At 44.8% G+C, this 12505-nt stretch overlaps 1 protein-coding gene across 1 annotated transcript; it reads left to right on the plus strand.

The window, feature by feature from the left end:
• The first annotated feature begins 4601 nt into the window (after positions 1-4601).
• yrdc (yrdC N(6)-threonylcarbamoyltransferase domain containing) lies at positions 4602-11346 on the plus strand. The gene is made up of 6 exons (XM_036539252.1): positions 4602-4889; positions 6682-6877; positions 7402-7516; positions 8917-9036; positions 9803-9942; positions 10805-11346. The coding sequence occupies exons 1-6, from the start codon at positions 4649-4651 to the stop codon at positions 10872-10874; spliced, it is 882 nt and encodes a 293-aa protein (XP_036395145.1). The 5' UTR covers positions 4602-4648; the 3' UTR covers positions 10875-11346.
• The last annotated feature ends 1159 nt before the right edge of the window (positions 11347-12505 follow it).

Here is a 12505-nt window from a genome sequence, read left to right on the forward strand (position 1 = left end):
AATATAGGCTGCTTCTTCCTTTAGATTGTTTTTTGAATTTGTATTTTTGTATAGATTTGAATATTTAGATTTTGGGTTTGGAGACTAAAGACGTGGACCCTCCATTGCCTTTACATTTTGCAATTGTCTGTGAGTGAAAACGCAGTTTGCTCCTGTAACATTTATACACGCGTACCGTATGCAGAGGTTTGATGCAAAGCCTTGTGTAGAGTTAATCCCTAGATATCGACGAGTCGGCTTCTGCGCCGTGTGTAGTTTTACGAATACAAACATAACTGAGCTTCTCAAACTATATCTGATGTTGGTTTAACTTGCATTGATGACATGAGGATCGTTCAGGACAGCAGCATGGGTTGACTCCAGTACTGGACAGATAGTGTCCTGCAGGTTTAAGAGAACTTTCAAATAGCAACAGGTTTGTTTGTTTTTTTTTTGTTTTTTTGTCTTGAATGTCAAGCGAACAGACTGCCAGTCCACACAGTGGCTTCGTTAGGGACTAAGAGACGAGGCGAAAGGAGGCCCGGCAGCCGGCCGCCCGTCCCAGAGCGTTCTCCTGCCTTACAGCTCCGTGCAGGGCGAGCACCGCCTCGGGGGGGGGGCCTCCCTGCCTTGCACAGACCTGGCCTGTAAATACCCCTACAGAATGCAGCCGGACTCGGTATCGCTGGGCTGCGCACGCTGGCGTTTGCAGTGCCATTTTGCAGCACCTAGAGCGGGAAAGGAGGGAAAAAAAATTGGAATGAATCATTAATGCAAAATGTCTTTTTTCTTTCCTGTCAGTACCAGTCTGTTTTCATGCCAACAGATGCTGTTAGTCGCCCTGTTTGATGTCTTTGGCGTTTGGGGAAGGGTGTTTAAGTGGAATGTTTGGCCTTGTAGAGCTTTTCTTTTAGGTCCCCTCTTTATAGCGTAGTTCACAAAGTAGCACCACACAGAGGGACTCATTCTACCTGACGCTGGTTGTTTTTAAGCCCTTTGCATTTGTGTAAAATTTTCATTCACCTGATGTCTTCTTCTGCTCCATTCCTTGGCTAGTTGTGTGTTCTAAACTGGGTATGTTGTGCTGCTTTTGTCTTTAAGATAACTGAAGTAACAGTATAGCATTTACTTTGGCTTGAGTCTTAAAGGATCACCCCTTGGCATTATATGCAAAAAAAGAACAAATTATTCCTCACGGAGAAAATGTCAAAAGAAAAAAGCCACCTCGGATGATTCTGTGAGAAAATGAGTCCCAAGGAGAGCGGTCAGATCCACCAAGCGGGTTTGTCTCGGAGAGTCTGTCATGGCCAGTGACTTCGCAGGGTGCTTGGTTAGTCTGCTCAGAGGCTCTCCCTGGGGCTCATTGGCGTGTTCAGTAATCACAGCTAAATGGGTGTCCTTAAAGCTTAGGGGACAAGAGTAAACATCTGCATTGCATCCAGCCAGGCTCCTGTGTGAGGCTTGTGTGAACATGTTTCATCTGTTTAATTAAAGATGGCAGCAACCCATCTTTATGTTATTATATGGTACTCAGAGCACTTTAGGTTAGATTTATTCTAGCACCATAGGAGAATTGTTGTGAATCATGCTCCTTGTGAATTAATTTATAAATCATTTGTTCTGTAGCTGTGCTCTGAATGCGTGGCTTTCACTGGATTGACATCTCTTTCCTGTCATGTAAATATCTGTATTCATGCTGATACAATTTTATCAGTGACTGATCTTATGGGTCGTAATCGGAGGGGTTGCATAGCTGACACATTTGCAATGAACATGCTAGGCCTTCCTCTCCCTAGTGATGGCCTCCGATGAAATCAGTATGTCACGCAAGAGGCCAGTTAACTATGCAATGTTCCACAGAAGAGAACTGCGAAGAGCTCCTAAAAGTAAAGGCATTAGCCCACACATGCAGCTGCAGTGGTGAATCTGGTCCGTTTTGGCATTGCCCAGTTACTCAGATGCAAGCTTTTTCCTGAACACAATGAAGGGAGGGTGAATCCCAGATATTCCCAGAAGACACAAAGCGGTCAAGAACCTCCTAAATGCACAGAATTCATTTGGCTCAAACTCAACTTCGCAGAGAATCTTTGATTGAATCTCTTTTGTCATTTAATTCACAGTGTCCATTTACAAATACCTAACCTATGTTATACTCAAACGTGTTTTTTGTTTTGTTTTCCTTTTTGCTGTGTAGACTTAATTGCATGTAATGGATTTGATGTTTAAATGCTTTTTTGGACATATGGCCTTTTTTGTTGAAGTGTGAACTTTTTCATTTCTGGCACACTGTAAATGTGGTATGGGGCATTCAGTTGAATTTCAGATGGCCTCTCTTCCTCTTTGATTCTCTGTCTCTTGTTCATACATTTAGTTACTTTTTTTTGATGCTGTGTAGAAAATGCTTGGAAGAATCAAAATGAAAAGGTTTTGTTTAAATGAAACGTAATTCTGTTCTAAGAATTATTTGGGTCACTTTAAATGTTGTGGTAGGCTACATTGTTCTGTTTAACTTTTTTTTGAGCAAATGAAAGTTTGTGATATGTCGTCTCTCTGTTAAATGTTCCTTTTCCGATCATCTCAAGCTTCAGTTCTGGCAGATCACTTCCAACGTGTAGTCAAGCGGATGGAATTCTGTATTCGGTTGTCTGCCAAACCAGCAATACTCTCCAGAAACCAATTTTGTTTGTAAGCTTTTGGAGTTGCACAGCCCGCTTGGTCTTTATGGTGTACAGTTGATGCCGATAGTTGTATCTGTCAGGGTTCTGCCACACATAGCCGGTCTTTGTCTTAGTACATACGTGGTAATTAGAGTTAATGGGTTTGTCTTTTTCTCTCTAGCAGTGCTTTGGAAGATAGGGGTGCAACACTGATGGTGACAAAATGCTTTGAATTTCAGTTTTCACTCGGGGTGAGTTGTGGTGCGATTGCCTGAATCAGAACCAGGCGCCAGTTCCCTGGCCGGATTGGACCGAGTCAGCTGGGTCCTGTCCCGGTTCTGTTCCGTTAGTAGTGTGAACGTAACCTTAAAGTCCACAGGATTTGTGAACATGGCCTCCGAGGGTGATCAGACGGGAATATAAAAATGCTTCCAAAGGAAGAGAATGTCTCCAAAACCCAAAGAGTGAGGAAAAATTAACATGTAAAGATTTGTATTTTTAAAAGAATGTATAATGTGAAATGTTTGCTTATATGCTCGTTTTGTATAAAGTAATATTGTATTATGATCAAGTAAAAATTTAACATTTTTGGAATTGAAAGCAATATAATACTAATTAAATCCTATCTGCGTGGTCTTTTATTGGTACACTAATGCACCAGACAACACACATTTTGTCTGAAAGTTTATTTATCAAAGTAAATGTTCTTGCACATACATTGCACTGGTCAGAGGCTTTGATCCTTCGAGAGAGACGCAAAAGTCTTATCACTGACTTCCTTTTCCTGCAAAAGACAGACGTCAGATTCAGTCCCCTGCATGGTTACTGCAAGAGTGAAGTTTTTTAAACTTACAGCCAGAGTAGTACGGAGATCCCGCAGGTCCTTCAGGACCATTTCACATAGCTGCAACTTCTCCTGCAGCTTGCACAGTCTCGCATCGAGATCTTGAAGCTCCTCCGACTGTTAATGAGGCCAACAGCAGCATGATTAGACCAAGATGCCCTTAATCACAGCAAGGCTTATCGATCTCCGTTCTGAACCCCTACGTACTATACCTATAACATAGAATTGTTGCTCTGGTTCAGTTCCAGAAAAACGCTGGTTACAGTATTTATCATTTAAACGTTTGCATAACGCCGTACATAGCATTCCTGTATATGTCACAAACAATCAAGTGACAGGTGCCATTGCATTACATTGACAGTTGCATTACACAGAAACATTCTGGGAAGCTCTTACACTTGTGCTGATTGAAAACGTTTGGAATAATCGCGCGTTACACAAAAGAACGCTGTAATGCAATGATCAAACCTTTCTCAAGTCGTCTGCCTTCTCTTGTGGAGCTGTGCTGATGTCCTTACCATCTAAAAATAATGCATACATTATTATAAAGAGTTATACTTCCGTGATACGACGCCTGAAAATGAATTTAAGCAGTATTTTGCAGTTTTTCTATCACCTGTATTGGACGCCATCTCTTCATCTTTAGAATCGGTTATTAACGGAACTCTTATAACAGGTGAGAGAAGAGCTTGCGCAGAATTGGCAATTAGCGCTGAGATGTTGCCATGGGCTACCTGATTAAAATGTTATATTAATCCATTCAGTGAATTCCGAGTTCAGTGAGTTCTGATTCTACCAAGCAGGGCCAACTCCAAATTCATTATTGGGTGGGTAGCATCAATTACATCATTTACATTTCATTACAATTACTAGGGTGACCATACATCCTTTTTCCCGGACACGTCCTCGTTTAGAGACGCATGTTTTAGGTCCCAAAACGAGGACATGTCCGGGAAGAAGAGTACGTACGGCCACCTTAGGTCAATTATAACACCTGTATGTATACCGTTGCCGTAGGTATTAAAGGCCGTTAGGTCTACTCTACTCTAAACTCATAAGCACACACAGCTTTGTTGTCCAACCATCCACGTCTGCTGTCCTGCGTTTATATATCGGCCGTGTCTCTTTAAGGAACTTGAATGACGAAGCGGGTAGGAGTGACCCGGAAATGTCTTGCCGCTGGTTTCATCACATATGGAGACCATGCGCGCAGGTAGCGAGTAAAAGCTCGCGTCTTTTCATGCAGGCGCTGCGGTGTTTGTGTACCTCCGCCATATCCATCGCCGTTTGCAGTTCCGCGACGAGGACGCTGCCGGAGAGCATGTGCAAAGAGCTGAAGACCCGCGTGCTGCGCCTCGCGCCGCACACTGCGAACGGGCCCTCGCTGCCGCGCGGGGACGGACAGCAGGGTAAGCGCGCGCGCGTCCCGTCCGCCGGTGCGTGTGCCGGCCTGAGCTCGGCGGACCGGGCGCTCCTCGTCGTCTCTCGGTTCCCGGGAGTTAGTCGGCTACATTATTCCGGGTTTCACTTCGCTCCTATACAGCCAGCCACAGCACCGTGTATGGGAAATCAGTAATACAGACAGTTTGGCTGGGAACGACGGTATAACAGCTATGCTCTTCGTTTCTGTTAACCGGTCAGCAAAGCATTGCGGTGTAATCACATTTTACGAAACTATTACCCCTTTATCCTGAGTGAAGCGAAACCGGCTGCGTCGCTGCTGATGCAATCATGCAACTGATGCAATCGTGATTCGGTCAAGGTAGAAAACATGTTGTGAGAACTAGCTACTTGAAACAGGTGATTTGTCAGCTACCAGCAATACTGTCACCCCGATATTGATAAACATCTCCAAAATCAATAGAAAAGTAATCTTCGTAAAAGTAATTCGGTAATATTATAAGCACATTTTGTGAAATGTAGCGCTTGTTATAAAATGAAACTTGTGAATTTACATTCATTTTCCAAGTTTTACTTTGAACAAATAATTACAAGTAGTTTTACGGCTTGTACGTTTAAATGGGTATGCAGTCAACTATGCAAGTAAAGTAATTCTTTCCATACCATCAGAGATAGTTATGGTGTTTTCAGGCTCCTCCCTGAGTGTGTGGGGTATGGAACTTTTACGAGAAGCAGAGTAGGGAACTGACAGAAACGCCCCATTGCTGGATGCAATGCTTATTATGCAATGCTTATTATGCTAACCTGTTACTACTGTTATGAGTCAAACTGATATTCATTAGATGTGCTATTGCCATCAGTGTTCAAAGTGTGTCTTATTCTTGCTCATTCCTAGAGAGTGGAGGTTTCTCCTGTTAGAATTCTTAGTGCTTTTTCCAGATTTATTCTTTTTTTTTTTTCCAGGTTTTTTTTTCACAGACACTAGCTGAGCTTAAACTCAGTGTACTAATTTTTTGAGCTGTTTGTGCTTGCCAGTATCTCATTCTTTACAGTACTGATTTGCTGCTTACCTGAGCTCATCCAGACATAATCTACGTAGCTTATGCGGCATCTATTTATACAGCTCAGTATTTACTGAAGCAGTTCAGGTAGAACACCTTGCTCAAGGGTGCAACAGCAGGGCCCACCTGGGATGCTGACTGGCAGTGATGGGGTGATAAGGCTTGAACTTTTACATACACCTCCTTCCCTCTCCCAAAAGCTTTTCTCCCAGAGTCCTTGCTTGCGCTCTGCCAGAATTTTCTGCATGTTGTGGTGAGCGTAAAGACCAGGGGTTTCTGGTTCCTTAATAATTTGTCATCAATTACTGGTCATTTAACAGGTGCTGTTGTCCAGAGTGACTTACAATTTTCATTTTTACAGCTCAGCATTTACTGAGGCAGTTGTGGGTTAGGTGCCTTGCCCAAGGGTACAGCAGCAGTGCCCCAGTGGGGAATCGACCCAGCAACCTGTCAGTTACAAGCCTTGCTCCTCACCAATACACCATACTACTTGCAGCATTTCCCTTTAAGTGATCATTAATATTTACATACACATTAATAATCATATTTAAATCCAAGAGACTGGTGCTTTTGGAGCATTTTGATCCATACCATTTATTTTACTGGTTAGTGCTAGGGTTAGGTTCAATTGCACTGATGAGTTAATCTTTCCTTAAGAAACATACAAAGATCAAATAAGATTTTTTTTTTTTTTCATTTATTTAGTCATTTCTCTTCCTGTTGTGTTTTTGCCTTGCAGATTGGAGAGACGTCCTTGAGACCACTGTTAATTCTCTTAAAGAGGGGCAAGTTGTGGCCGTGCCAACAGACACCATATATGGCTTGGCCTGCCTGGCTCAGAATTCGGATGCCGTCAAAAGGGTGTATGACATCAAAGGACGAAACGGCCAGAAACCATTAGCCATCTGCGTGGGAGAAATAGATGACATTTACAAGTAGGTTTGCCTGATCAGGAGTGCTGTTTGTACCGATTATATGATTGCTTGGGTTATTGGATTGGTCTTCCTCAGCATGGCAGTGACAGAAGATCCATAAATCTTTAAATCTTCAGCTGTTAGCAGCTGCAGCATGTCACAGTAAGTTATCAAAGTGTACAATTTCAAATAAGCATATTTTCTTCTGGCAGTGTACATGAACCAGTGAGCCAGTAACTCAAAATGGGAAAGAATTCAAATGGCATGATGGGCTAAAATGACAATGAGGGGGGAAAAAGAAAGATAATGGTGATGATGATAATGTTATGCAGGCAGTATGAAGGGAAAAAGTAAAGGTGGAAAAGCTTGGACAGTGGGTGCTGGCTGGCTGTTCTGTGCTCCCAGGAGAATGCTGAAGTCCTGCTTTCCTCATAGCGCTGGATCGCACATGCAAAGTCCGTTTGGCTCTGCAGCCAGGGCGTTTGAGCTGAGGCTTCGTGTCTTGAGCTGCTGTTGGGATTTGACCCCCCCGCGTGTGGTTTCAGGTACTGCAAGGTGACCGTTCCGCAGCCTCTCCTCACGGACCTGCTGCCGGGCCCGGTGACGCTGGTGCTGGAGCGGTCTGATGCTCTGAACCCTGAGCTCAACCCCTTCACTCCGGTAAGACGGACTCATCACTCATCACTCACCACTCACCCTCCTGCTCTTATTCTGACAGAAAAATGTGCTTTTTTTCCCCCCAAACAGGCCATGAATCATACATTCTGCATGTGAAGTCAAAGGTGTGGATTTTTGCTGCAGGCAGTGCTTGACATACAAGCATTGTGAATGTGTATTAAAGCAGTAGAATTTTTTATCAATGATTCATTTAAGAACAGCTTATCTCCTCACTGAACCCACAGTGCAGCAAGGATTCTAGAAGCTCAACAAATCCCCCTTATTAAGGGTATATTACACTGGTAATATTTTGCCTAAGAAACGCACAGCGGTTGATGAAACGCCTGGGCCTACACCATCACCATCCACCACAGCTGTCTGCCTTACACACACTTGTAATTACTCACATTGTTGCTCTCCCAGCTCTAATGGACTGGAGAACCCAGACAACTACAGGAAGGATCAAATTTAGTGATCCACTGAGCACCTATTGTGGATGTGTTAGGGCCTTTGTGTGTCTGTGTACATTTTATACACACACACACACACACAGAGTAAGGAAAAAAGGGCGCAATTCTGATCTTCATGAAAAAGACTTCTTTATTTGAAGGAACGGCAGTTGTCAGAAGTACGTCCAACGCACTCTGGGTTCAGCGGAGTCACAATGAACTCCGAGCACTCAGTGAAAGCATTCTTTCTACTGATACAGAGCTTTGATCAGGATAGACAATAATTAGCATACATGTGGTGAAATACAGGAGGTCTGGTAATTAGATTATCTTCCCTAGCAAGAACAGTTCTCAATCACCCATCACCGGTTTCTTTAGAAGTACCAATTGCCGCAACGGCTAGCTGCGGCCAAAGTGGCAATTGAAGTCAGTGAGCAGGACTGTGGTTACAATAAGGCATTGTATTTGCATTCCTTAAGTGCGAGGATCTATGCTATCTTACGCTACACTGAGTGAGCTGGTTTAGGGATTTGGACCAAAATCTTACAGCACACACACCCACACCCACAGTTAGTATGTAATGACAAATAAAACTGACTTGGTGCCTTCAGTATTGTCTTCTAATGGGACCAACTACCAAAGGCCATTTCTGCACTGTGGTTGCAGGATGCTGATTAATGGTACGCAGGCTGTGAGCGTGTGAGGCCTTAAGCTGTTATAAAGCATTGCTGTGCTCTGATGGGAGGTGCATGGGGTTGTGGGGCATCCTGTGGGGATTTGAACCCACAACCTTCTGCTCAAGAGTGAAGTGGTATTAATAATTCTCATTCCATGGACACCCCTGGCTGAGCCTGGGGGGGGGGTCACCAAGCTTGCCCTTGCAGACATTGATGATGGTGATGATGATGCTGTTACTGACTTACTCACGGAGCACGGCGGTCCTTGCACTTGCAGCTGGTTGGGGTGCGGATTCCGGACCACTCCTTCATAAGGCGTCTCTCCCAGATGTGTGGCGAGCCTCTCGCCCTCACCAGCGCCAACGTCAGCTCTCACTCGAGCACCATCGCAGTGCGCGTAAGTCACACACACACCCCCCACTGTCCACACCCTGACTCTTTACCTCTGTATGGTTCTGTAAGCCTTCGGTGATCTGCAGTATGGTCACTCCCGATCAGGTGACCCGCACACAGCAGGGTTTTTATCAGACGAGGAATGTGTTTTCCTAGTTCTCTTCAAGCCAAGTCTGTACAGAAACAAACATTAACCCTCAGTGCTTTCTCTCTGCTAATGTTAGTCTTTCAAAGGCTCACTTACCCACCCGGGTGGGTTTGACTGACAGCGCACCCTGAGCACTTCACTGCAGTACCCACTGTCACCTCTAGGGTGCATTCCTTGCCTTGCTCAGCGCTTCGTAGCGCTGTCACAGGGCCTTGCCTCTGATTTTTGCCTGTAAACTGATTTAACAGAAAGCAGCTTTGACTTTGTCCCATTAGCATTGTCTCTGATCTCTTTGTTTTTGCAGAGGAAGGTGTTCGGTTTCAGTAGCCAGGTGTCCCTGTTTTCAGTATTCATAACTCCATTTTTGTTCCACCTGTCGTATCAGTCAGTCCAGCAGATGTCTTTCTGAAGGCATTTTTGCCGCAGAGCACATTGCAGAAAATGAATGCATTAGTTATCTGAGATCTGGTCTGATTGATTTGCAAATGCCTGAATGAGTATGGGATATTCATGCTTTGTAACCAGGTCAGGGTCTCTAGACTCTCTTGTGTAAAGCCTGTTGCCTCTGTAGATCAGGTAGAGGTCAGGGGCTCCAGTGGTTTCACGCCTCTTTTCTCTGCAGGAATTCCAGGATCTGTGGCCGAAGCTGGCCGTGGTGGTGGACGGGGGTCCGATCGGGGACCAGAGTCCGGAATGTCGGCTGGGATCCACTGTGATCGACCTCTCTGCGTCGGGACGATACCAGGTCATACGCCCAGGATGGTGAGTACAGCTGCCTGTCCCCCTGTGACCTCACACTGCGCCAGTGTGATGTCACAGCCCGAGGCTCCGCCCACAGCTGAGCTGCTGACCTTTAACTCCTCTCAGGTCATCCACAGCCCCTGCTAATTGGCTGCTGAGGAGGCCCTTTCAGTGTTTCTAGCACGGCCTGTGTTTAAACCATTCTACTAGTATGCTGTGCAGCAACGTCTGAGCTGATGAAGAGATTAATGCAGCATCTGTGCTTGCGAGACGCTGTGCTGATTATTTAACAGTGGGAATCGCACATACGGTAGTTCAGCACCATTCCTGTTTCTCAGTGTGGAGCCGAGCATTTTCACACAGCAGCCTATTCTGCGTAGAGCAGCGTGTTGGGTAGAGCTAGGGCAGTGTGTTGTGTGTGTATGAGCTTGTGCATGTGTGCGTGCACATAAAAAAACCTGGTGGACTTTATGCAGCTTTTTTTTATTGGAATTTCACCTGCAATTTTTCTCTCATCTACTGCATTATTGAAGGCACGAAAGTGTCTGCTTTTAAAGTGGTTTGTGCACCTCAGAATATTTCTGGCTGTGCCTGTGTTCAGGAGTATAGGGGTGCTCACAGGCAATATTTTTTTCAAAGATCAGCCTTTGCGTTGGATTGACACCAGCTGCCGTTAGTGAGAGCTGTGAGCAAACCGCCTCAGTGTTTCCAGGCTGTTATTACTAGAGCCTTTTTTTAACAGAATGTTGCGCTGAATTGCTGCTGCACTGTGCCCCTGCGCTTGTGTTTTCCCCTCGGAGCCGTGTAAATGCTTAATGACGCTGGAAGTGTGCAGCTCAGCCGCTCACCTGTGTCTCCCTCTCTCTCCTCCTGTCTTTCACAGTGCTCTGTGTGCGACCGTTGACATTCTCGAGCAGAAGTACAAGCTGTCACAGGCGCCGGCTGATCACTGACGATTGTCAACACTCTCTCTCGCACCGAAACGCACAACTGCCTTTACCCGAGCCGTCCTGGTTCTCAGCGGGAACAAATCAATGTAGAACCTGTCTCCTCTGGAGTGAGCAGAGGCCGCACTGTCACCCAGAGAAAGCCAGGCGCAGCTCGGTCAAAGAGCATTTATGACTTTTTATTTTTTTTTTTCCCCCTTTTCTTTTTATATAGTCTGTGGGTTTGAGGTTCATTAAGTTATGGGCTGGCTCTGTCGTGGTGGAATCATTGCAGGCATTCTAGAGCTGATGGGAGGGGAGGGGAGAAGTAAAATTAATTTCCTGCGAAGCGGAAAGTGACACTTCAGTCCTGGAACGGAAGCGTTGCGGGTCTCGCGCTGTTCTTGCGATCGCAAGGATGCGCGCCAAGTACAGGATGCAACAGCTGCAAGCTTCTGAGGGGAATTTTTTTTTTTTTTTTTTTCTTGACAGCCCAGAGTTCCTGGCATTGTTGAGTGGTGGCACATGGGGGGGGGGGGAATTGGGGGGGTTGGCACATCCCTGTAGTCTGTGCCGTTCTGCCTGCCCAAGCCATTACAGAGGCTTCACTGGCCCTCAGAGACCTGCTGCAGCTTGAGGGACCCCTCTATGGCTACCCTCAGCATGCCTGCTCTTCCTTAATGCACATACACCGCTTTCACTTCACGGAGCATTTCCAGAGTTCCTCAAGGCTTCTCTCCTTTGACTTTTTCATGAACCAGTTTATTTTTAGATTATCTAACAGAGAGAATACATTTGTGTCAGAGTTGAAGGTTTGGCTTTAAATTCAACATGCAAAGAGGCTGGTTATTTTTAGCCTGTATGTTTTGTCTTTTCACATAATGACAGTTTTTTCATTCTTGAGTTTTAGTTTTTAATTTATTTTATAAGTTATTTTTTCATGGTGTTGCATGGGGGTGTTTTAACTTGGTTCTTTCCTCCTGGAGCACCTCCATATGTCATATGTAAGTATTACACATGTGCATGTAAGTCTTTATATATAAATTTTTTGATCTTTTTTTTTCCAGAAGTTGTTCAAACATTGCACTTCCTTCCTGTCTTGAAATCCATAAAATCAGAACCAGTGAACACCAAGTGGCTGGAATGGCCTCTGCTAATATGTACCAAATGAAAGTTGGTGTTGCCGTGGCAACGCCGCTTTTGTGCCGCATGCGCCGAGTTGCTTGTCTGTCTCTGCACAAAAGGTACACGCAGCCCTGGCTGCACCGTGCTCTGGGTTCACTGTCAATCAGTCCCCTCAGATCAGAGCTGCAGGTTTGCGGTATGCTGCCTTCCGTTAAGGCAGGTGTATTTGGTGAAAAACTAAAAGGTTTTTTTTTTTTTTTCCCTGCAAATATTGTGTGAACGTGGGAAGCTAGTTTCTCCTTAATTATTCATTGCCCTCAAACTTCAAATGTATGCTTTTATACTCCAAGGGCATCCTTTGCCGTTTAGCAGTTCAGTTTTAAAACCATTTCAGTTCTTCAGAGGGGTAAAGAAATGGATTGAATGGCCATTTATAACTGTGACTGGAATCTTTCTGACTGTGTACCTGTATGTACTGCTTTGGGTTATTTTTCTTACGTTCCAATAAATGAACTGCTGACTCATGTCAACAG

This window comes from Megalops cyprinoides, chromosome 10 (assembly GCF_013368585.1).
Source record: "Megalops cyprinoides isolate fMegCyp1 chromosome 10, fMegCyp1.pri, whole genome shotgun sequence".
Classification (NCBI taxonomy): Eukaryota; Metazoa; Chordata; class Actinopteri; order Elopiformes; family Megalopidae; genus Megalops; species Megalops cyprinoides.

Bases quoted from the DNA above. Each gene is read 5' to 3' on its own strand.
- yrdc (XM_036539252.1), top strand. From the start codon at position 4,649: ATGTCTTGCCGCTGGTTTCATCACATATGGAGACCATGCGCGCAGGTA. The intron at 9,037-9,802 runs GTAAGTCACACA...TTTTCTCTGCAG, and splicing joins CGAGCACCATCGCAGTGCGC to GAATTCCAGGATCTGTGGCC. The intron at 9,943-10,804 runs GTGAGTACAGCT...TGTCTTTCACAG, and splicing joins CAGGTCATACGCCCAGGATG to TGCTCTGTGTGCGACCGTTG.